Genomic DNA, 24,130 nt, shown 5'->3' with positions numbered 1-24,130 from the left:
GTTTACAAAGTCTATTAAACATACTAAAATGGAACATGCATTTGGTTTTGTTTTCTGTTGGCTGCTCTCTCTTCTCACCTTTCCCTTTGGCTGCTATCTTCAACGTCACGTGCTCAAAACAAGCATGACCTTTGTGTGGGGCTCTCGCCTTGAGGCCTCTGACCGGCTTGAGGAGGGACGTGCAAGCTGACAGCGTGGGGACTGCGTGGGAACAGAGAGCAGCGATTTCAAGCTGAGCTTTATTTAGTGACTTGTGAAGAAAATGCTAAAGAGGACAGTGGGCTTTCTGCCCTATATCTGCAGTTACCTTCTTCAGAAAACTGCTTTGGCTCGCTCTGGTTAGGTGCGCATCTTCTTGCAGTCAGTGTAGGACTTGCTGGCAACTCTGTCTTTCAGGACTTTCTCTTTTCTCATTTTCAGCAAGGCCATGGGATGCCTTGCTCTTGGGATATTCCTCGTCCACCTCTGCTATGGATTTGGGGTTGCCTGGCTGTGTTCCCATGGCCTAACTCAGCCTTCTCCTTACTTCCCATGCTGGGTGGTTTTGCTTCTTTACCCTTTTGCTTACACTGCACTGAGAAGCTGCAGTTTCTCACGTGTAAGAAAACCACAGCCTCACGTGCTGTTCCCTCTCCCTGGGCAGAGACAGCAGAACCCATGCAGGATGCCAGGACCTCCGCGTGTTTGGGGACAGGGCAAGTGGCAGGAATGGCATTACACCAGCATCGAAACTGCATGATCAGGACAGGGCTGCAGAGGGAGCTCCCAATTTATGGTCGAAAAGGGGAATACTTGGTCTTTCTAACACAAGTGCTAAGCTATGATCCACAGAGCAACCGCTGTCATCGCGACAACCCGATGTCTTCAGGCATGGCTGTTGTTATTACAGGGTATTATTGGCGTTTGAGACAAGTGAGTCAAACAAATAACGCTGCCCCGCTTCCAACGAGCTGCAAAGGCACAGATGGCAGTGGAAGGGGATCTGACCAAGCTCAGAGCAGCCTGACAGCGCTCAAGGTGGAAGGCTTTCACGCCCAGACAGATTTTCAGCAGGTTTCTGAAGGAAACAGCCCCAATTTTGGTGAGAGAGAGGCTATTCTGAGGCTACGGTGTGGTTTGAAAGGAGTTATTATGCAGTGAGTAGACAAAAGGACTAACCCGAAATGAATGGGTACCAAGGGAGACACGTCAGAGCAGATGGAGCTAGGAAAGCTTTTCCCATGCCTCTGGACAAAATTCTGTTCTATGAACCAGTCTGTGCTTGTTTGCTGTGTGCTGTATTGTGTGTATGTGCATGTGTGGGATGGCTCCAAGGAAAATATATTTGTTTGCTCTGTTGCTGAAGAAAAACACGTGCTTTTAAGAGTGCTCTCAGAGCGCATCCCCTTTGGGGAGTGCTTAGCGGGTCCCGTAGGATCCTTTGCACTGTCACCGCTCAGGTCTGCCAGTCTCTGCTTGTTCTGTGTTCCCACCCGTGCCTTTTGATAGCTTTCAGGGGCAGTGGGAGAAGGGACCCTGATTTTTCTCACTATCTAGGTTTTTTTCAGGGCACTTGGAGGCTGCCTGAACCAAGGAAGTGATCTCATGGCCTTCAAAATATACCTGTAATTTCCTGAGCCTTTCCCAAACAGCAGGTCAGTAATGTGGAGTGGCGCAGAGTGGCTCAACCAACCAACCAGTACTTTGTGAGTATTACTCATGTGCTCTTTACGCGTAGGCCAGGGTCTAAATACACCTTTGTGGCCAATTGCCTGATGCTGATGCCTAATGAGGGAATGTTATATCTAGACTAGAGCAAAGGTAACTGCTCTCCTATAGCCTTAACATCCCTCATCAGGCATACTATGAAATACTTCTTTTTCATGACATGAAAGCACATATTTGAGAATTTTTCATCCTACCAAGGCCTGCAGTGGCCTTGCTGATGCACTGCACAGATTGGATATATACGGGGACCTGGGGTGACCGATGTCCATCTCGAATGATGCTGCAGACTGTATTTATCTACTGGTCCTGGACAGGCTGATGAGTTCACAGACAGCTGGTAAAATACTACCCGGACATCCGTAGCAAACTCACTTTAGATCAAATGTTTATTGCAATGTCTGAGAGACAGCTTGGAATAATACCTTAACGTGGGGAAAAATAATGTCTGCCTTGTCCATAGACTGCCAGAGCCATAATTTTTTATTATCCAACATCAAAATACGTCCCAGTTCTTTGTCTGTGGCCTCATAATCTCAAGTAAGTTTAAATGAAATACTGCTGCTGCTGCAGTTATCTGAAAGCTTCTGTTGAGTCTGGGTTGGATTTGTCTGACAGATGTACCCATTATTGTTTTGTTTTACCACAGCTCTCACACGGTGCTTTGTCCCGACTGTGGGATGACCGTGTAGACTTTTCGAAGCACATCCTATTCCTTGTGGAAACCTCAGGGCTGTGCTGGCTATGTTTGTAGTATCACCGTACCAGCCACCACGTAACTGGTGCAGGACAATTAGTGCATTCCCCCTCTATGGCAAACACTCCAACTCCCCTTTAGGTAACTTCTATAATCTCTTTTTCCTCAGATCGACTCACCAGACTTCTCCGACACAGGCACGAATGGAAAGAAAATGAACAGTGTAAGTATCTGCTGCAGAACAGCCTCTTGTCTCTGTGCAGGACAGAAGTTAACACTGTCCTTTGGGAATCAGGTAGTTCAGGACATGCACACACGTGTGTGCTGACCACGCAGGGATCAGTCTTTCTCCAGCGCGGCAGAGTTCACATGCCAGCACCATGAGAAGTAAAACCAATGCCATTTCCTCTTCAGGCAGTGTTGTGAATGAGCCATCACAGAGCTGTTTGTGTGAGGAGATTGGGAGTCACCTTTTGAGCAGCTGGAGCTGTGCTGTGCATTCTTTTGAGACCAAGAAGTATGCAGAGGAACCAGCCTTTACATCTTATTGCTACAATCGTTACAGGTGTCTGGATCCCCTCCCCTTGTTTATGTCTCCAAGTCAAGGAGCTGTGTGTGGCTGGATAGGAGACATGCACATTTGGAGGAAATAGCAACAGTTTGCTAAAAAACCAAAGTTGGTAGAGAGAGGAGGGCTTGTACCTCTCTCTTACCTTGGATTATCTTGCAGTAAACCAGAAGCTCTCCACGCAGAGTTTCATTCCAGCAAAACTCATGTTGTGCATCGGCTCTGTCCACTCTGCATTGACATGTGGGTCCTCGCATGGAGAGCACTGTAAGGTCAAGCAGCGGTTTGACATTCAGAGCTGTTCTGCTTCCTGCTGCAGCTGCACTCCAGAGCTACTGCCAGAACCAGACACCCCAAAGAGCTGGTACAAGTGAGGCTAGCGGCACGCTGCAGCCAGGCAAGACTGCCCAAGGAGCTGCACAGTCCCTTTGCCACACGTAGACGCTCTTCTTTCTGGGGAAAATGGTGTTTGCAACCACTCTGTAATTTGTTACAAGAGCTTACAGCTACTGTCCAGGCAGAGCCACCTCATGGCATTCAGCATCTGACTTGATTTAAGCACTTGAAGCCACGGGAGTCTGGATCCTAAAGCCCTCTGTGATCCGGGGGAAGCTGAAGGGTAGATCCAGCTGAGCTAATTTTGGTCTGTAGACAGCGCTTGCTCAGCGCAGACAGGAAGCCCTGCACGTTGCAGTTCTGCCTGTTTCACAGAGCTCTACTCTGGCCACACAATTTTGAGTTGCTGGTGCCCACGGTTTAATGTCAGCGGCAAAGGTTGAGCTTATCACTGCAGAGCAGATATCTGGATAACTGAAAGCACTGGAGGCCAGGCAGGGATGAATACTGGGCTGTACTGGTTCACTCTCCCTCTCCATACCCACAGGTTCTTGTCTCTCCCTGTTGGGTAATAGTCTGCTCTCTCCTGCTTTGCTGTCCCTGCTGTGTACAGAGGCAGCACTGCGTATATGATCCCGGTATCACGGTTCCAGCACTTCTCCCTGCTCTGGGAGTTAAGGGTTGCAAAGTACTAGCAGAGTGCCTGCCCTTCCTGCGGACTCGCTTTGTATTCCGAGTCCCAGCTCAGCTGCTGCTTTTAGGTATAGCTCAAACATGGATGTGCAAAAGTGGTGCCTTCAGAGGCAAAGGGTTTGAAGTTACGGGGTAGGCAACCAGTTTTGCCGTGCAGGCAGTGCCCCTGGAGCAATGTCCATCTTTGCTGCAAACATGCCCCTCATTGCTCCGGCTTGGAGATGCCGCTCCGAGCATGCCACGCAGCACAGCCCAGGGGCAGATGTGCAGACAAAGAAAAGGGAAGTGAAAGCTCCAGTTCTCTGCTCTCTGACGCAGGTTGCCAAAAATGGCTTTGCTCCATCCCACCTTCGGGGGTTTAGAATAGGAAAGATCTTTGAATCCATCTCACGGTAGCTGACTGGGAGCTTTGGTCACAAATCCCCAGAGCAAATCAGCCTCTACATCTGCTTCTGTGCACAGAGACATGTAGGGGTAGTATTTTTTCAGTTCTTTAAAGTCTCCTCCTCACTCCTAGCTAGATGCAAGGAGTAGGCAAAGCAGGAACGAGGCAGTCAGTGCTGAGTATCCTAATGCACGGTGTGTTTCTGATCAGTCTGCGTTTATTTATTCCCCATGGAGACCTGTAGTGGGTAGGACAGACAGACAGGAAGAAGATGGAAACTCCAAGTGTCTGGCAAGTGATCGTAAATGGAATGGCAGACCACCAGAGCCTGGGGGACTGAATCGGTGGGGGAGCACAAGAGATGCTCAGCTGGGACTTTTTGATACAGGACATGAGAGGGGAGGGAAAGGCAAGGGACACGGGCTTGCTGGTGACCTCAGCTGCTGCATGAAGAGGGAGAGCGGGGGCTGCAGGAACATGTCACACTCACTCTCTGAGCTGTTTGAGTTGAGGAAGTTGTCCGCGGCTGAGTTTCCTTTCCCTCTCTGTACTATTGAAACAGGAAGCTGGTGAGCTGAAAGCTGCCCGATCGTTACACACAGACACACAGGCAGCTCCTGCATTGGCATTCGGGTTTCCTCCAGCTCCAGAAATGGATCAGTGCTGGTACCACGGCAACATCACTCGCTCCAGAGCCGAAGACCTGCTCTCCAAAGTAGGCAAGGATGGCAGCTTCCTTGTGCGGGCCAGTGAGTCCATTGCTTCGGCATACGCACTCTGCGTGCTGTAAGTACAGCTTTCAACCTCGCGCTTCACGTGGACACTTTTGTCCCAGCTTGTGCAGGGTGTCACTTCCCGCACCCTCTCCAACAAACAGCCACTGCACCCGCTGGGAAGGTGCAGCCCACATCCGAGCGGGGCTGCTTTCACCTGCCTGGGCCACAGGGTAGGGAAGGGTTGTGGGAGCAGGGCTGGGCTGAACAAGCCCATATGCTTTTACTACTGCCCTGCTCGTGCTGCTCTTGCCTGTGGTTCAAATGGTGAGAAGAATCGAAGATACTGCAGCTGTGCTCTGAGAGAAAATAAAACCTCTTGGTCGCTCCTGTTAACAGCCTGGGTCACGTATTTTAACAGCTCAAGGACAGTTTAGTGCAGTACCCTGAGCTAGTGGGGTGTCCCTGCCCATGGCAGGGGGTTGGAACTGGATGATCTTTAAGGTCCCTTCCAACCCTAACTATTCTGTGGTTCTGTGGTGCCCTCCCAGGTGCTTTTCATGCTCTGGTTCAGTGTGTTTGACCCACAATGTCATGTCCCATTCAGCAAAAGGCTTGAAATAGTTCCCGGAGCAGTGTGTGATACACCTGGCACAGCGATGAATCTATCTGCATCATTAATGTGCCTCGCAGGGTAAATATTTCGTGTGGGAAATGGGGAGAGGCAAGAAGTGCTGGCAGCTCTGAGCGCTGTGTGCCGGGTTGGGACGGGGGACCCGAGAGCAGTGCCTCCCATCCTGGGTCTGTGAGGGGTGGGTGTTATTTCTGGAGGCTGGAGCGTAGGGGGAGGAGCAGGCTGAAGGCGGTAGGTGAAGTCTGAAGCATTTGACTTTGCACTACAGAGAGATATGAGGTGCTCTGCGCTTGGGAGAGCTCAAGAGAGCCTCTGTGGGACCCCACTCTGCCCATCAGATCGGCTTTGCTGCCGTGGCGCAGCAGTTTAATAAAACTCGTTTCCTCCTTACCCCACATTAAATCACAGGCGGGTTTCTCAGTACTCGGTGTAGTTTCTTTCTGAAAGTGTATTTCTTGCAGCGGTAAAGGCAGTGCTGCTGTCTATAACTCTGGTCTAACTGCTTGTCTCTGAGGTCAGACTTCTGGTGACAGCACAGTGCCGCAGACGATTCATCGGCAGAAAAGCATGGGGCTGAGTAACTGCCCTGTGAGCGTAGGTGTTGGACTGGCAGAGGTAGGCGGATGGGTAGTGGAAGTGTTCACAAGGAGCAGACAGCCTCTATGCCTGCCTGTAACAACTTGGGGAAGAGTTTTGTCTTTCTGGATGGAGCAAAGAATGAAGGGCAACTGCAGATGAATAGCCAGGACGAGCGAGAGGAAGGACGGGCAATCATGTAGCTGAGTGCCCGAGCTGCAAGTCAGGGAATGTCTTACTAGAGTAGACCGTCGCTTCCATTGAGTGTTTTTAGTACGACCGCTTTGATTTTTTGTACACAAAATATTTTTATGGAGTGGTGGTGGGGATTACAGAAAGGGAAGGTGCTGTAAAAATGTCGACTGACATACATTTGCATAAGTTTTTCCATTGTAAATGTTTACGCAGCCAACTTTGAAAGCCTTTTGTGACTTGAGAGACATGGGATCAGGAAATAGAAACAATATCATGACCAGGATTTTCTGAACCGGGAGCCAAAGGTTCTTAAATCCATTCTGAGGTGGTTAACATGAATGGCTTAATTAAAGAGATTGGGAGTACCCAGGTTTCTCAGCCAAGAGCAGCCGGATCTGCGGTGCAAAGGGTTGGCATTCATTACAGTCTGAGAAATGTCTCACAAACTTCTCTCAAAGTATTATACCTGACAAGCTTTCAGCTTATGCTGGTTTGCAGTTCTTTTGTGAAGAGAAAGGGTTAAAGGCAGTGAATCAGTCTTTCCCAGCCAATGTCAAAACGGGCAGCTTTGCTGGAGCTGAAAACTTCCTCAGAGATGTATCAGTTTCAGCTGTTTTATTGACTGGAAGATGTTTGCAGTGTGAGCTCTTCAGTCACTTCTGTTGGAAAAACAGACTGGAGACAAAGACTGAGAGAGGCGAGTTGAAAGCCTGACTGCAAAACGTTCTAATAAAAAGCGAATTACTTTGAAAGTGAGAAAGTGTCAACTCTGTGTAGATAAGGAAAACAAAACCCCACGAAATCTGCTCTGAAAAAGAAGTGTCATATTCTGCAAAGCTCTAATATTTATTGGGCAGATCAGTCAAAATTCAACAAAAGCGCTTATTAGATAATAGAAGGAAATATTGATTTTCTTGAAAAGCTGCTTTAGAAACATGGTGTTTGTATAAATATAGACAAGTAGAGGAGGTGTCTTTACGGGGCCTTTTAAGAGCAGCTCCTCTCCTTTTCTGAGAGTCAGAGCAGCAGCATTTCACTGGCAGTGGAAGCAGTCAGCAAACACAGCTCCTCCCTGCACTGCTGTCCTCTGCTCCGCTGGTCACACTGCCCCAAAAAAGGCAAGAAGCAAAGCCGTTTTCTTCCTCCTTTCTGCTTGGATCGGTTGATCTGCCAGTTTATTGGCAAACATCGGGCTCTTTAATTTACCTGATGAGGAATGCCTGGAGCCTGAAATCAGAAAGAGCATGCTTAGCTTTCACGGTGTGCTGTCTGAGCTGGTATCGTTCCTCCAGGGGATCTTCTGTTGGTGTGTGACTGGCTGCAGGAGTCTAGAGATGACCCTTGAAAGGCTAGCTGCAGCTTTGGGATCCCTCTCAGATCCTTTGGAATCCCTCTGCCTGTGAATCCCATTCCCAATCCCCTGGTGGCACCATCCTTCTCATAGGGCACTTGGCACCATGTCCTGTTTGGAATTTCCAGGCACTCCCAGTTTTTACATCATCACCTGTGCATAAAAACATGCGCAGCAGGAGAGGAAAGAGAAAACACAAGCCTGGGTGCTTTTCCTCTGGTTGAGAGGACAGAGATGACAAACTACTTGGAGACGTGTTTAAACTGTGGCTGATGTCGTATCTACCCCCAACACAGACAGCCTGAACAATGGTTGAGCAATCCTAAACTCAACTCAGTTTTTAGGGTGGACCTGGAATGTGACAGTAATTGTGACCACGTAACTTGACAGTCAGGATTCTGAGGAGAGAAAGACGAAGGATAGAAATGGAGTAAGAGTTCCAGTCTTCTCCATCCACAGGCACTAAATTAGGGGACTGCTAAAGAGGGTAGAATCATAGAATTGTAGAATCATTAGGATGGAAAAGACCTTTGAGATCATCAGCTGCAACCATACCTGTCTGCTACTAAATCATGTCCCCAGGCGCCTCATCTACCCACCTTTTAAACACCTCCAGGGATGGGGACTCAACCACCCCCCTGGGCAGCCTGGATACCTGCTTTAGATATTAGGAAGCGTCCCTCCCTGCTCCTGTCTCACCCAACAGCCTTTCTTTTCTCATCTTCCATTGAAATTGCCCGTCCTCAGCCTAAACCGCTTTCCAAGTATTGTGACAGCAGCCTCATCAGGACTGTGTGATGGGGCACTTTTTGTGAAGGTAACGAGGTGGGTCCCCTTGCGACGCAAGAGCCACTGAGCTGGTTTATCAGTTTCATAATCTCCACACACGTGTTTTCTTTCATCAGCTGCAGGAGCAGTTCTGCTTAGCCCTGTTTGCATATCAGCAGGAGGAAATGGTGTAAGAGAAGTGCATTGACAGATAAAAACAAACCCCATACCCTTCCTTGGTGCCTATCTGAGTTGACTGCCATGGGCTTGGTGAATTTGGCAGTGTTGTGGCAATCCGAAGCAGCGGGGGGATCATTTCTGTGCCTGCCAGCTCTGCACCAGATCCTCAGATGTGTGAACGAACAAATGAATGAATGAATGAATGAATGCAGGTGCCTGTGAAATGGTCTTACATTGCTTAGTGCAGTGGTATTGAGCTCTGGGAGGAGTTCCAGTTCTCCCGTGTCCTTTGCATTAATGCCATCACACCATGCAGGTTCATGTAGATACATAAAAAAATCTCCCAGACACCCTGGAAAAGCTCAGTTGTGATTTATGAGTAATTTATTTTCATTCCACTTGCTCTTTGTGACTCCTTGTATAAGGTTTCCCAAAATCCTGCCAACCTGTTTTTCTCTCTCCTGCATGGAGTGATTCTGAAAGGTGTATGGTGAACAGACTCACAACAACTGTAAAAGAGATGAGGGTGTTTTATTGTTCTCCCTGATTTCCCCAGCTGGGCATTTCACGACAATTCCACAGGTAATGCAGTGTTTCTGTTACAGCCAAGGAAGCTCTGGGAGTGGATTCTGTTTTTCCCTTTGAGAGAAAGGGGTTGAAATCATACGCTGGCTTAAAGCCATGTTGTATGTTTTAACATAGAGTTTTGCAGGTGACTTAAAAGATTTGATCAATCTGTTGGGAGACAGGTAAAAATGCATTTTTTAGTCAACGCTTCTTGGGCAAACTCTGCAAGTCTCACAGCTGCTGAGGAAGGTCACGCTTACCACCTCACAGCACTGCCGAGGCTTCCCTTGGGCTCATTAACACGGCCCTCCACCTGAGAAGACTCTTCCATCCCCCCTTAAATAAGAATCTAATTGAATTTAGGTGGGATGAAATGTTCCTTATTGACGATCTACAGATGCACATGGACAGTGTGCATCCGCACCAGGAGAGCGAGGCGGATTCTCATTTAGGCTGTTGTTTAGGATTTCTGCCTGGAAACATGTCTAACAATCAATTGGTTTACTGTGATTTAGCTGAAATCTATTATTTGTTTGGGTTTTTTTTTCCAGTACAAGTCAATGCACATTCTAGCTTTTCACTTTACTCATTCATTGCTGATTTTGGCCCTGTGTATTTTGGATTTCTGCTTTTTCATTCCTTCCTGAGACGCCCACTCCACTGACAGCTAGAGCCATTTGGTGTTTTCTTTCTTTCCGGCCAGAAGAAGAGTTGAGTAACTCACTCTGAGCCTGATGCTGATATCACTTTCTGCAGTGACATCTGCAAACATGTCTCGGTGACCAAGAACTAACATATACACAGGTTTATGTTAGTTCACATACTCAAGGGAAAGAAATAAAGAGAAATATTTAAAACTCTTGTACGTGAAGACATTGATGCATCTCAGGTTCTTCCAATAGCTTTTCTTAAGGGGAGGAGCACCACAGTGTGATTCCTTTCTGCACATGGTCTAACCAGATCTCCTCTGATCTGTTCCAGGTTCCGAAATTGCGTCTATACCTACCGAATTCTGCCAGATAAAGAAAATAAGCTAATTGTCCAGGTAAGCCATTAGATCCTACGAAGATGCACCTAAAAACCACTCACTGCTTTCTTTCACAGTGGTTCTAACATGAAGAGAAGAAAGTATTTAAGAATTTAACTAATGCCTCTGGCAGAGCAGTGCTAGCCTCCAGTCCACTGCTGTGGCCACAACCGTTAACGTATATGCCTTCAATCCAGTGGCACTGCCGTGTTTTATATAACTGAGCACTTAGGCTCAAGCAATACCTTTTCCTTTGAAGCCAGCGTCTTGTCTACACATTGTGGATCTTTCAAATCCAAAATTGCAGCACAGTTTTACCCAAACCCAGAGAATGTAAATTGAGTTGTGGTCGCAGGATCCACAAAGTATTAGGATTGAGGGCAGGAGTTTCAGACCTTCTGTTTATTCCTATTCTGCTTTAGGATCCCGAATGAGCAACTTCCCCTTCCTGTACCACCTCTCAGCCCTCGTTTTCTCAATATATATCGTGAAAGTCGGGGTGGGAAGGGAGGCATATTCTCTTACAGCCTCAAGCAGTGGGTTTACTAGGAGCAGCGGGGGCTGTAGCCTACCCATCCTCTACAGGAACGTCCCTTGTAAAATGGAACAGAAATGCCCATGCTACCCATGCGCCCCAGTCTGCGCTGCTGTTCAAAGTGAGTCTACATTTGTTCCTTCTTAGTTCCGATGACAATTAGCTTCCCACGCTAGAAATACAGATTTCTGCCAAATCCACATGCAGCTCACATGCACCACGTTACTTCAGCATTTCCTGACCTGCTTCAGGATCACCAGTTTTAATTTGGAATCTGCACCAAAACAGCAGCTTATCTGAAGCTAAAGGGATCAGGTTAGTGAGAAGAGCTGCGACCTAGCAGCTTGCTTTCAGCTGTAGGTAAGAATGGTGGATTGCGTGTCCTGAGTGCATGCACGCAGCTTGTCTCCCTTGAGAACCACTTTTGGGTGGCTCAGGTTTGGGCTGTTCTGAGGCTCCCCACTCGGATGCCACTCTGCACAAACATAGCTGTATTGCCACCCAGGCCGATGCCGAGCCCCTGGTGTGGTGTTCACAAGGACTGTGTGCCCAGGACCGGCCACCAGCCCAGCGTCCCAACTGGCCTCACCACCTCCTGCTGGTTCCCCCAGAGCTATTGAGATATCTCTGCCTCACTTTCCACGGTACTTCTGTTCCTGAGGAGGAATTGGCAGCAGGACACTATGCCAGACGTGACCTGGGTGTGTATGCGGTACTATGGCACATCGCTAAAGCTAATCCATTTTCCCAGACCACTGAGTAGTACTGTTCAGAGGAGGCTGTGCAGGTTCTGCAGGCTGCTAGCGCAAGGCCAGCACTCAGCTGGAATGAATAACCTGTCATTCTGACCTGGCTCCACACGGCATGCTGCAGGCTCTTTAAAGTAATGCTTGATTTTCCTCACCATCTGCTATATCTCAGCATTATTGTCCTAAATAATGTGTTTTGGCATATTGTGCTGGTGTGATGTAGAGTAATGGTAATATAGGCATCCAGAAGGTGATAGGGTGTTTATCATTATTTACAGTCCCTCGAGCCGCTGCAGAGATCAGTGGCTCATTGGGCTGCCTGCTCACAAAGAAGCACCGCAGGCAATAGGTACAACTATCCCAGCACCACCGCAGCCCTGTGGCAGAGCCAGGATGGGAGCCTGGTGCTGCTGCTGATGTCCTTGCACTTTGCACTGACACTGGGATGAGGAAGGGAGCTTTTGGAACCTTAACTCTGAATGGATTTAGGGTATGAGTTCGGCAGTGGCTTTGTCTTTTAGAAAACAAGCACAGAAATGATCATATGTTGGCTTTTCACCCGAGGGATGCGATGAAAGAAAGGCCCGGGGTTACACAGCCCATGCTTTGCCCTCCAGTGCTCCAGGTGGCCCTCAGCACCCCAGGCAAGCCCTGGGCCCCTCCTCAGGCTCCGCTGGTCCTGCTGGCGTGTGGTGTGAGTGATGCTGCCTCTAGAAGGGCACCAATTACAAAGAGGGGTTAAAATACGAGTTCAGAGCAGCATGTTTGTGTGCAGGGCTGCAGGCTGCTCCCAGGACACACCAGCTAAGGTATGGAGCAGGCTTGGCGTGTAGGATTGTTCAGCCTAGAGATGAGAAAGCTTCAGGGAGACTGTCTAGTGGCACTCCAGTACTTAAGGGGGGGCTACAGGAAAGCTGGGGAGGAGCCCTTTATCAGAGAGTGCAGGGACAGGACAAGGGGGAACGGTTTTAAGCTGAGAGAGAAGGGAAATTTAGATGAGATCTTAGGAAGAAATGTTTTCCTGTGAGGGTGGTGAGACACTGGCCCAGGTTGCCCAGAGAAGTTGTGGCTGCCCCATACCTGGAGGTGTGCAAGACCAGGTTGGATGGGGCTTGGAGCAACCCGCAGGAGGTGTCTCTGCCCATGGCAGGGAATTGGAACTGGATGGGCTTTGAGTTCCCTTCGGACTAAAACCATTCTATGATTCTGTACGTTACAACCTGGGAAGGTGTGAGTTACGTTTCCCAGTTTGTACTGGACCTGTAAGTGCTTTGCCACGACAAAGGACCTGTTTTCATGTGCAGGTATTCCAATCCGCTGACAAATCAGAGCACTGGAGGCATGAGAAATCAGCATTTCTCTCTGTTGTAGCAATGGACACCTCCCACGCTGGATCAAGGTTTACAAACAAGCAGAAGATGTGACTAATGTCCATCAGCTTGGGCTTTCCCCACTGCTCACACCTTCTCCTCCTCACCTTCTAGTTCTACATAAAGAATTCTGCAGGGTACTATTTACAAATAAATATGGGATGGAAGTGATTATTATAATCCTGCTTGATCCTGACGGTGTTATTAGGACTCCATAGGATCTTTATGGATGAAACCTTTTGAAACCTACTAGATCCCTTCAGGAAATACGATCAATAGAAGAGCAGCCAGGCTGGTTTGTAAGATTACGTTGGCGTCTGTGTTGTGATTGTGAGGGATTTCTGTTGTTTATCTGTTGTGGGATGTGGAGGGACTGTGGCGGAACACCTTTGTATGCTGGGGTGCCAGGAGCTGTAGGTTGGGTATCAGGAGTAGGCTAAATAAAGTGTGTTGTTAACTCATGTTTTGAAGACTCACCACCTCCTATTTTGCGCTGCTTTATTCCACTTTCCGTGGGAGAGGCAGAAGAAGGGGGATGGCTTCTGGCAACACGGTGAGGCTCAGAGTAAAACAGTCTCATGTTGTTGGCTGCTGCTCTTGGTACGTTGTTCCAGCTGGGCCGCATTTATGGTCGCGTGTCTGTTGGCTTTTGCATAAACCAAAACCTACTTCATGTTTTTTAAAAGATCAGATTTTTAAAAACCAATAGTTCTGCTGTACAAGGACATAAGAGCTGTTGAATAGGAAGGAGTCTTGATGTTAAAAAAATCCCACTAGAAAAGAGTCTACTAAACCTATGGAATCGGAACAGGAGTTAAATGAATACACAGAATCACACAGAATCACCAGGTTGGAAAGGACCCATTGGATCATGGAGTCCAACCATTCCTAACACTCCCTAAACCATGTCCCTCAGCACTTCATCCACCCGTTCCTTAAACACCTCCAGGGAAGGCGACTCGACCCCCTCCCTGGGCAGCTGTTCCAGTGCCCAATGACTCTTACTGTGAAGAATTTTTTTCTGATATCCAACCTGAACCTCCCCTGGCAGAGCTTCAGGGCCATTCCCTCTAGTCCTGTCCCCTGTCACTTGGGAGAAGAGCCCAGCTCCCTCCTCTCCACAACCTCCTTTCAGGTAGTTGTAGAGAGTAATAAGGTCTCCCCTCAGCCTCCTCTTCTCCAGGCTAAACAACCCCAGCTCTCTCAGCCGCTCCTCATAAGACTTGTTCTCCAGCCCCTCACCAGCTTCGTTGCTCTTCTACAGCAATCAGTAGATGCTTCTCATTTCCATATTTATAAAAAAAATTAGAGACATAGGAAAGATTCAATACTAAATCCTGGGATCAGCCTATGTTTTTTACAAACACGGGCCCTGGTCGTGCAATGTGACCTTTTCTCGCCTGCACAGTGCTCCTTCCTGAAGCTAACAAAGTTGTCTTCCTGCCCAGATCTGAGCTGTTGTCTGTCAGACAGTTGTCATGATGACAGCAGGTTCAGAAGATATCTGATTATCACAGCTACATACACAGCACTTGCGACATGACAGCTCTCCCTCTGCCACTCTGTGGAGTTTTTTCACCTTTAAAGCTGCTTCATGTTTTTTGAATCTTGGAAAATACATTTAATTTTCTTTTTTTTTTTTTTTTTTTTTTCAGTTAGAGCCTGGTCCTGCACTGGCGATGCTGCTCAGTGCCGTATTTTGCATGGTTAAATTAACTGTTCAGGTTCAGCTGGCAGAAAAGGAGCTGCATATTTTTGCATTGAGGTGCACATTTTTGCACTCATGCTGAAGAAAAAAATATTTGCATATGTCCTTCCCTCATTCTGTGGTGGACAACATGATCTGCCATCAGGTTTCTGCAACTGCAGCAGCTCGAGAACAGTCGGTATAGTCAGGAATCCCTCTTGCCTACCATGTTCTGGATCAAACTGGTGTCCCCCCAAAACAAACCAGGCCACAGAGGTTGTAGTCATAGACTTTTTTCTTTAAAGACAAATATAAATTCTTTCCCTTCTTTTCTGGGACTGCTGAAAATTCCTTTATCAAGCAGACTTTAAAATATAGGCAAAGAAGTCTATGGCTTGGATGAATCAAAGATGTATCCTGCTGATGAAAACATATTTTAGGAAGGGGGAAGGAGTTAAAAAAACCCCTTGACACACAGGATCTGTAACAGCAAGCGGCGATCTTTGTCCTTTGGCTCAGAACAATTAGTCATCAAGATATCTCTGTTAGCCTGCAGTAAAACAGTGAGAAGCTGAGGCAGGAAGACAGTGAAAAATGTAGTTACGCAGGAGTAGGGGCACGAGGCTGGAAAGCAGCTGCCCCCGAGTTAGCTTGGCTCCTGTCGGGCAAGTCACAGCTGGGGGGCTTCAGCTTTCCTCTCTGTAAAAACAAATATGATTTTCCCGTGCTCAAAAGGGGAGGCATAATTAGTGCAGAGTTGCTGAAAGTCTGGAGACTAGCTGAGTGTAATCCTGTTTGTGCGAGAGGAATGGAGTAGCAGAGTCTTTGGGAATCACTAAAGACACTAAAACTCTTTCTAAGCTGTGTGTCTATAGTCAGCTCTTGCCATCCAGCTTCACACAAGATAAAACTTTCCTATGGTGTCACTTAAAGCATCTCCTTTATCTTGAGGTTGACCCTCAGAGCTGCAGAATCTGAATTCCTTGTGATCTTAGCATCTCCACAATGAGGGGAAGTGCTTTTGTTCCCATTTTACAAATGGGGAACTCAGTCCCGCTCTGTTAAGGAGGATTGGGCTACCAAAAGTAATTTTAAATAGCTGTCCCTTGCTGACTTTCCCAGGATGAGATACATCAGTATCCACTCCCCTCGTGTTAGGTGTGCAGTCATAGCTGTGTGTAGTCGAAGCTGAGTTGTATCTCCACAGTCAGCAGGAAAGAAACAGATTTCTGTCTCTGGTGCGTGAACTTGGCAGGTCTTGTCTCTCTCTCTGTTGTCTAAAGAACCCAAAGAACCCCCTCAGACTGCCAGACGTGACAGGCTGAAGTCAGGTAAGGAGATTCCCATCATCTCTTGTTCAGCGTGAGAAGACGCTGAGGTCAAAAGCTGCTGTTGAAAAACTGTGCTACTGCCTTTGCCTAATTCTTCACCCTGTGTTGGCTTTATATGCTGCAGTTTTAAAAGTTCACGGTCAAGGGTATAACTGCCTCCTGAGTGAGGATGCTTGAAAGAGGTGGTGAGAAGGAAGAAGATGCTGGAGTGGGCTGGTCAGTAAGTACAAATTGGTATAGGGTAGCATGGTAGCATCTTTAAAACGCTGTGGAGTTTAATCTCTCCAGGCTTCTGGCTCATCTCAACTAAGAGTTTGCAGCTTGTGTTATCTGATGGATGATCGGCAATCTAGCTACTGCGCAAGCAGTCATTTCTCCGTGGCAGATAGATTGCATCTGAGTTTAGGCCTCTTGTCTATCAGATAACACCTCATGAATCACGGGCAGGATCAAGCGCTCAGCTCATGCCACTCTGCGTGAAGGCTGAGAGGGGACATCCTGAAGGACAGTTGTCCACACTGCACAAACAGGGCTGTTGCCCAAAACACCAGCCTTGTAATTCTGGGAACAGCTTCAGCTTGCTGCTGAGGGTGGCATCTCCTTAAGAAACTGGCTCATCTGCAGAGTAGGCTTTTGGTAGCTCAGTGACATGGACAGGTTTTACCGATGTGTGCCGTATCCTCCTGCGCCGTGTGGCACTGTCTGATCTCTGAGCCTGAGGAAGGTACGACCTCCCAGCGCTTTCCTGTGGGCAGGCCCTGCTGCTTTCGCTCAGTCGTGTAACGTTTCCATTCTGCAGCTCACAACTTGAACCAGAAACATTTGTCCACCACCTCAGGGCTTGGGCCTCACCGACCCTCGCTGCTTACTTCTGGCAAGGTTGCTTTTTCCTTCTCCTTCTTACAACCTGTTGGTGTTTCTTTTTCTTAAGTCTGCTCCCCGTTCACGCCTGTCAGAGCTCTTGCCGCAGGGTGGGTACCTGCCTTGAAATGTTGTGGGCTGCCAAAGATCGAGGCTTCCCATCACTCGGAACACCTTGAATAATGTGTGTGTGTCCTGGCTGCTCCACAGGAGAGGGCAGAAACAGAGCCTGGAGTAGGAACCGCTTGAACTTTTCAAGCAAACTAGAAAATTGAAAAAAAACCCCACATTCAGGTGAAATGTTTCATTTTCAACATCTCCGATGTTATCACAGCATTGCCAGGATGTTGAAGAAAAACGTTATTTCAGATGGAAAAAAAAGGGACATCCTTTTGAATAAGTCCAGATAAGCGATTTTGAACTTTTCACCCTTTTAGTGAAAAAGTGGGGGAGAGTGGGACTGAATGATGGCCATGCCTTGCTTAGCACATGTTCCAACCCCCTTCAATTTTGCATAAATTTCTTTTTCTTTTCCTTAATAAGCTTTTTTTTTTTTTGTTGTTTGAACCAAACCGTTTGACCAGCTCCAGAGTTTGGCACCTTCTGTGGATTACCTTTCTTCTCATGCCAGGCAAGAGACTGTGTTACAGTATGGAAAACATCAGTATTTTTACAGTCACTGCTTGCCTTTTCCTTTTCACTTCACCCTCCCGGGCTGTCCGAGCTGCCCTGACAGAAAGCAGCGATGTGCATCCGTCTTCGCAGCTTCTGCTCCGTGAGTAAGTGTGGGAGATACCAGTTTTGCAGTTCTAGTGCCAGAGAATGGTTTTGGTGAGCACAAACACAAAATCTCATTCGTGCTGAGATTCACCATCGCTGCAAGGGCTTTTAAAAACTAACTTATGTTTATACCTACTATTTGTTGCAAAGAGAGGACCTGGCCCTATTTACCCGTAGGTTTTGCTGCCTTCGGTGAAAGTGAGGGGTGCCGTGGCAGTGCTGGTTTACATTGAGGGATCATCTAGCTTTTTTTTGTCTATTTTTTTCTAGTCAGGTAGGAGGCTGTGCGCAACAGGAAACAAACGGTGCTATGAGAGCAGTCAGAAAGCAGGCCAGCGGCTGTGACTCACGGCATCAACTGACACTGAAGCTGTAGGTTACAGTGTACTTGCAGCACTGGCTCCCAGAAGGGAGGAGAGACGATTAATTCTGTGTACGGGGTTTCCTGCTGAAACCCCCTCCCTCTCTAGCACACTTCAAGGAACGTATTTTGGGGGAAACACCTAGATTTGTGCTCTGTCTGCGCATGGGTTGGCTAATTAGCCCAGAAAGGTCAAAATGCTTTGTGCTGGGCTAGGCAAGACACAGAAGGAGAGGCCAGGTCAGCAGGATTGTCCCTGCCTCTAGGCATGATTTGTTCTGGCTTCTGTTTGAGTCTTACAGGGTGGAGCTCAGTGTAAAAGCTTCACCTGTCCTGCAAACCTGCTCTGAGAGAACAGATGTACGGCTGCCCATCCTGCCAGCAAGATCTGATAAGAGCCTGAGTTTAGGTCAGTTCCCGCGTTCCTGGTGTCTCTGCTGTTGTCACCAACATCGGAGGCAGCGTCTGGCTGTGACACCTGCAGTACCGAATCCTTTGTGAGCCCTTTTAGAGAGATGCAAAGTTTCTGTCATTCTCTTTTAATCTGCTGTGCTGCTCTGATTCGTGTGGCCAAGAAAAGGTTTTCTATAGGAAGGATTTCATGCTTTGCCTTAGATTTTGCTGATCTATCTCTATCTGATCAAAACTTTTCTACTATGAAGTTACACTTGAGCTGTGGGAGATACGCAAAGCAAAACCTTCCGGGTGATGCTCGCTCATTCACAACGTTGTAAGGATTTTCTGCTTACTCAGGTTGATGTTAAAACCTCACGGTCTCCAGGGAGGGCAGGGCAAGCACAGCCCCCCCAAAATATGACTTTCAGGCTGTGTGGAGACTGTAAGATATCTACGGTCTGCTTGCAGCCGTGAGGCATCGGGCACTGTTGGCTTCCCTCTGTGTTGAAAGGCAGGAGGAGACCAAGCATCCCACCACGAAGGATGCTCGGTGGGCTGGGGGGCAGCAGCTGGACAGCCAGCACTCTAGAGGAAGGGAGAGGCAGAAAGGTCAGAGAATCATAGAATCAGCAGGTTGGAAATGATCTCTTGTATCATCAAGTCCAACCATTCCTATCTGCCACTAGCAGGTCCCAGCAAAGCTTTGGAGTTGGGGTCCTCACTGGAGAGCCAAGAGCTCTTTGGTGTTCAGAGCCGCAGAGCTTCTGTGAGGAAGTGGGATTTTATGCTTTGCGTAACAGTGAATTCAACAAAAGTTAATTCCAAGGATGGGGTTGATTTTCTGTCACTACCACGGAGAACTTGCATTGTTTGTGGTACTCCGTCGGCACTGAAGGGCTGAGGTATAATTAGGATAATTGCTTTTCTTGGATAGAAACAAAAGACAAGTGGACAACTAGATAATAATTAGGAGTAACGTTTGGAAAATGGTTAGGGAAACACATTCCTGGTATGCCCAAATTTAATTATACTATTTTTCACTTAATTACTGAAAACTGTAGATATTCCAGTTTTAATATTTTTTGATATAATTTAACGTTGATTTAAATCAGTTTGTAAAACCCTTCATAGTTTTTACATGTAGGACTGAAAATAATTTGCAGTCAGAGCTTAGCGAAATCTATGCCTCGTGTTTCTGCAAACTATCCAAATCTGTTTATACAAGGAAAATGTTTTTTCCGCTGTTGCATCTAAGGGTACGAGTAAACATATTTCATAGGTTATGAAATACTGAAAGAAGGAGCATTTAATAAGAGAACTGGGTATTTCCTGAAACAGGCACATTCCTGCTCCTGAATATCTCAGTATACAAATTTCTTCATACAAACAAACCATATCCAGCTTTTGTCTAGTTTGAACCTTCCAGAAAGTTTCCAGTTTCCTGAAAATATTAAAAAAAAATGTTCAGGGAAGATGGCTTAAATCAAGTTAAAGTGATATTATTAATTTGTTTTTCAAGCTTCAAGAAATTAAATAGGCTATTTGAAAGCTGATGCATGCCATGAAGTGAAATCACTTTTCCAGAGCTGGACGTGGTTTCAGATAAAATTTCACTCCAAAGAGTGAAATGTCAAAGAATGTCATCAATTTTGGTTGCCGTCTGCCCTCCAAGAAATGTGTTATGTCAGAAAGCCGTCGTCACACTTAAACAATTGAAAACTGTATGAAGGCAATTGTCGCTGAATGTACAAAAGCAATTTCCAGGCACCGCAAAATACTTTAAAGATTCCGAAGATTAGGGCTGCTAAGCAGTAACCAGCTGAACAATTACTCGTTTAGAAGAATAATTATTTTACCTTACTGTCCTTCGATTACTCGCAACCACATCCCCACCACCTGCTCTTTCCTACCCTACTGAATCTTTCAGTTCCCGCTATAAGGGCTCTAGCGTGCAAACAATCAGGTTTGCTCTTGGCACAAATATGGGCCAAAGAATTTGGTAGGAGGGTGGGGACCTTAGCATCCAACAGCACAGAAACCTTCTCCAGCAGCAAATATAATCATAGAATCATGGAATGGTTTGGGCTGGAAGGGACTCAAAGCCCATCCAGTCCCACCCCCTGCCACGGGCAGGGACATCTCCCACTGGACCTGGTTGCTCCACGTCCCATCCAACCTGGCCTGGAACACCTCCAGGGATGGGGGCAGCCACCACTTCTCTGGGTAACCTGGGCCAGGGCCTCCCCACCCTTGCAGGAACACGGTTCTTCCTAAGATCTCATCTCAATCTCACCTCTTTCAGCTTAAAACCATTCCCCTCCTATAGTTTAGGAAGTTCTTGCTCTCCCTTCAGCCCCTCTGTTTTGCCCTAATTGAGATGAGCACCTTGGGAACATGCGGTTCAACATCTCCCAGACGAACAAAATGAAAATTTTCATGGACGTCTCAACCTCTTATGGCCGGTGAGGAAAAATGATTCGAGACTTACACAACCAATATTGTCAACAAGAAAATATTCTAGTTTTTCTGTAATTTAATGGATGTTAGCTTTAGGATATTCCCAGTCACATAGCCTTTGTGTCCCACAAGCCTCCCTCTTATACCATTTCATTTTATTATCCTTTTCATATTTCCAAAGAATTCCAATGAAGCTTCATAACTGAATTTAAAGTATTCAGGGAGACGACAGATGATTCCTCTTTCAGCTGAGTGGTAACGAAGCACTATGTTTTATTGCTTCCGTGCTTTGAGGCATAATGGGTCACAGAGAAAAGGACTCATTTTCAGGCAAATCTTCAGTTGTTTTCTCAAAGAAAGAGAAGTTCATGTATTGTTGGTGCTATCTGAGTTTTTTTGTCCTCATCACTTAAGACAGGAATGAGTCTTGGAGATCATCACTATTGAATTTATTTACAATGAGTTTTATGGCAAATATCGCCATCTGGACAAAATTGCTTCTGCACTTGTTACTGCCAGGGTGATGCTCTGTCTTCTTCAGAGATATATCTTGATTTGCTGATGAGATGTGTCACTGCAGGCTGCGTCTCCCATGCAGAGCTGTAACTCACCCAAGGAAGTCACAATTAATACTGAGGCTCCAGTGAGATCTCGCTCACTCAGTCTGCTCTGCAGCCTCGAGGAACGGCAACGATAGACCCTGCATGCACTTGCACTACGGCTTCTTGCTGGTATAAATATAAAATATAAAGATGCAATCACCTTTAAATAACTACATGTTCAATTGAGAGTGTTGTCGTGGTTGCGCTTGTTTTAGATCGGTTCCACCAATACTTTTAAAATGTACCTTTTGGTGGTTGAAGGTATTTCATGAAGTTTTAATAGCAATTGAGAATCCTTTAGTTTTCAGATTGCTGTGTAAATGCAAAACCACACAGGGCTTGCTTTCAAATGACAAAATAGTTTAGGGAAATGAAACAGACTTTAGCAAAGATAGCTCAGATTCGGAGAGAATGAAGTCGCAATGCAGCTTTCAGTCGTTCCTAGGTCTTTGCCCCACTGTCTGACTTATATCTCCTTCAGCTCATAACTTCTGACAGTTTTCCATCTTGATTCTCCTCTGAAAGTTTAAGTCGGTTCCCTTCTGTTCCATCCCAGAGCTGTGAAGGTCTCCTTTCCTCATGTTTAACACCCTACACATCTGGGTTCGTCAAACCCCGGTGGGCACGGGATAGCAAAGCTCCCTATGGGCTGGGATTGCCGCCTGTTAGCAGGCAGTTGAACCTGAATTAAAATTTCCAGAGAACTCTGGATTAGACCTCATTTTCCAGAACTTAACGGGGATGTAGTGACCCGTGTTGTTTAAAAGTCTTAGGATAAAGTGTTCTTTGTGATCGAATGCAGTGGAACCCACATGCAGCAAGCACGGGTTGTTCGCAGGTAGCCTTTCCAGATGTTTGTCTTCACTGCATGCCACATCCCTGTACGTGCAAAATCAGAAACCTTGGATTAGGTCAAAATTTGGAGGGCAGAGTCTAACAAAAAGTTTGTAACACTACATCCACTCTTTTTATTCCAGAGGTGCAGTTCAGGGAAGAACATAAAGGGAGAGGGTTTGGAGGATGTTTTATGTTTGGGGTTAGTTTTGTGGTTTGTTTTATTAAATGACAGTGCTTCTTCAGGCTGGATTCTCTATCTGTTCAATTATAGAATCGTAGAATTGTTCGGTTGGATAAGACCAAAGATCATAGCGTCCAGCTGTGTCCGCCACCAAACCATATCCCTGAGCAATCAGCACGGATGGCTCAGTCCCTGCTTCTAATTGAGTAAAGGTTTGTTTTACTCATGCAGTAAACGAAAGAAATTAGGGAGAGTCTCTTGAAAGAAAGGACCGGGGGTCACCCTTAGTGGCATGAAAATAGAAAGCAGTTGCTGTAGCTGAAAGTCTGAGAAATTTTGCAGGCTGGAGGTGGGAAATTGTAACACTAAGGTGCTTAACCTCATCTGTGCTTTGCTTATGTTTTTTTTAATTATGCAGTCCCAGAAAGCTCTGCAGTTTAATGTGGTGAATGCAGCTGTTCTACACACACCTTCTGCCTGCATTGCTTTGCTCCAGCAGCGTGTCTTCAGCTGGTGTTACTTCTTCAATCTTACATTTTCTCTTTTTCTACTCAATATTTTATGTAACTCTGGCATATTTGCTGCTTGTTGTCTGTTGAAACTAGGATTCATTCAGCAGAGAAGACAATGGGGAAAGCAGAGAGCTGGTTATGGATCCCTCGCTGTCTGCCTGCACAGGCTAGAGGAACCCCCCAGAAATCTAGTGTAGGACTGATCTGAGCTGAGGAGTCCAGCCCTGCTGGGCAGGCAGAGCCAGAGTACGCACGCCTTCACCCATCTTGGATAAAAGTTATTTCTCAACAGACTTCAAACCCCACACACCATTGCCTGGGGATGTATTTATTGCCTTCTAAACAGGGAAAAGCTGAAGGGTGTATGGAAATTTCCAGCCAAAAGCAAGTATTGGTGACCTGCAGTAGTTGCCCCAGCTCAGTTACTGTCAACAGTGAGTGCGGACAAAATCAGCACGATGACCTCCACAAACCGCCTTTAGAAATGAGTATGTTGTCTTGCTGGCTCTTGAGGACCTGCCTTTTCAAGCTTGTGGTGGTAATCACTGAAGTGAGATACATTCTGAAGTACTTCCAGTGCTTCAGGTTTTCAGTGGAAAACCAAAAAGCTCAAAAAGCTTATGGTAAAATTACAAAAGTTGTTAGAAGTAGCGTATTCGAAAAGTTCTACTAAAGTCTACCCACAAGCTACAGAAGTGCTAAGAAAATTGCATCAGATCCCCATGGATCTGCAGTCTTCGCTCATTCATCACTAACTCAGCTGACTTGCTCCTTATTGCTAAATTTAATACCAGTCCCTCATGTTCTGCCATGGAACCATACTCTTATTTGCTTGTTGTTGATGTAAATCTTATTAAAACACAGAGAAATGCTGAAAGGGCTGGTTGCTCAGGAAGTTTCTCTTGGTGCTCTGAGTTGGATCGTTACACATTGTGTTGGTTAAATCTTTTGGACCTGCTAGAGTTTGAATGGTTTATTTATCATGAAGGACTACCTGGAGTAGGTGGTGTTGGTGCTTTCTAATTGCTTGGGGTTCCCACTGGTTTTTATCTAACTATATTAGTTAGATATTGTCAA

General features: G+C 46.6%; 1 protein-coding gene across 3 annotated transcripts in view; it reads left to right on the top strand.

The window, feature by feature from the left end:
- Window positions 1-1,547: 1,547 nt before the first annotated feature.
- Window positions 1,548-24,130, top strand: part of INPP5D (inositol polyphosphate-5-phosphatase D) — a 64,464-nt gene continuing 41,881 nt past the window's right edge. For 2 of the 3 annotated variants that reach the window (XM_054074668.1, XM_054074667.1), the window contains exons 1-4: window positions 1,548-1,685; window positions 2,571-2,624; window positions 4,946-5,169; window positions 10,349-10,412. In XM_054074668.1, the coding sequence (XP_053930643.1) occupies window positions 2,616-2,624; window positions 4,946-5,169; window positions 10,349-10,412 (297 nt within the window). In that variant the 5' untranslated portion in view covers window positions 1,548-1,685; window positions 2,571-2,615. Of the gene's footprint in view, window positions 1,686-2,570; window positions 2,625-4,945; window positions 5,170-5,740; window positions 5,791-10,348; window positions 10,413-24,130 lie in introns of those variants that run through there. The other variant, XM_054074669.1, reaches the window with a different exon arrangement.

This window comes from Cuculus canorus, chromosome 9, assembly GCF_017976375.1.
Source record: "Cuculus canorus isolate bCucCan1 chromosome 9, bCucCan1.pri, whole genome shotgun sequence".
Classification (NCBI taxonomy): Eukaryota; Metazoa; Chordata; class Aves; order Cuculiformes; family Cuculidae; genus Cuculus; species Cuculus canorus.
The sequence above is the reverse complement of the archived record's forward strand: the minus strand, read 5'-3'. Positions and strand labels throughout refer to the sequence as shown.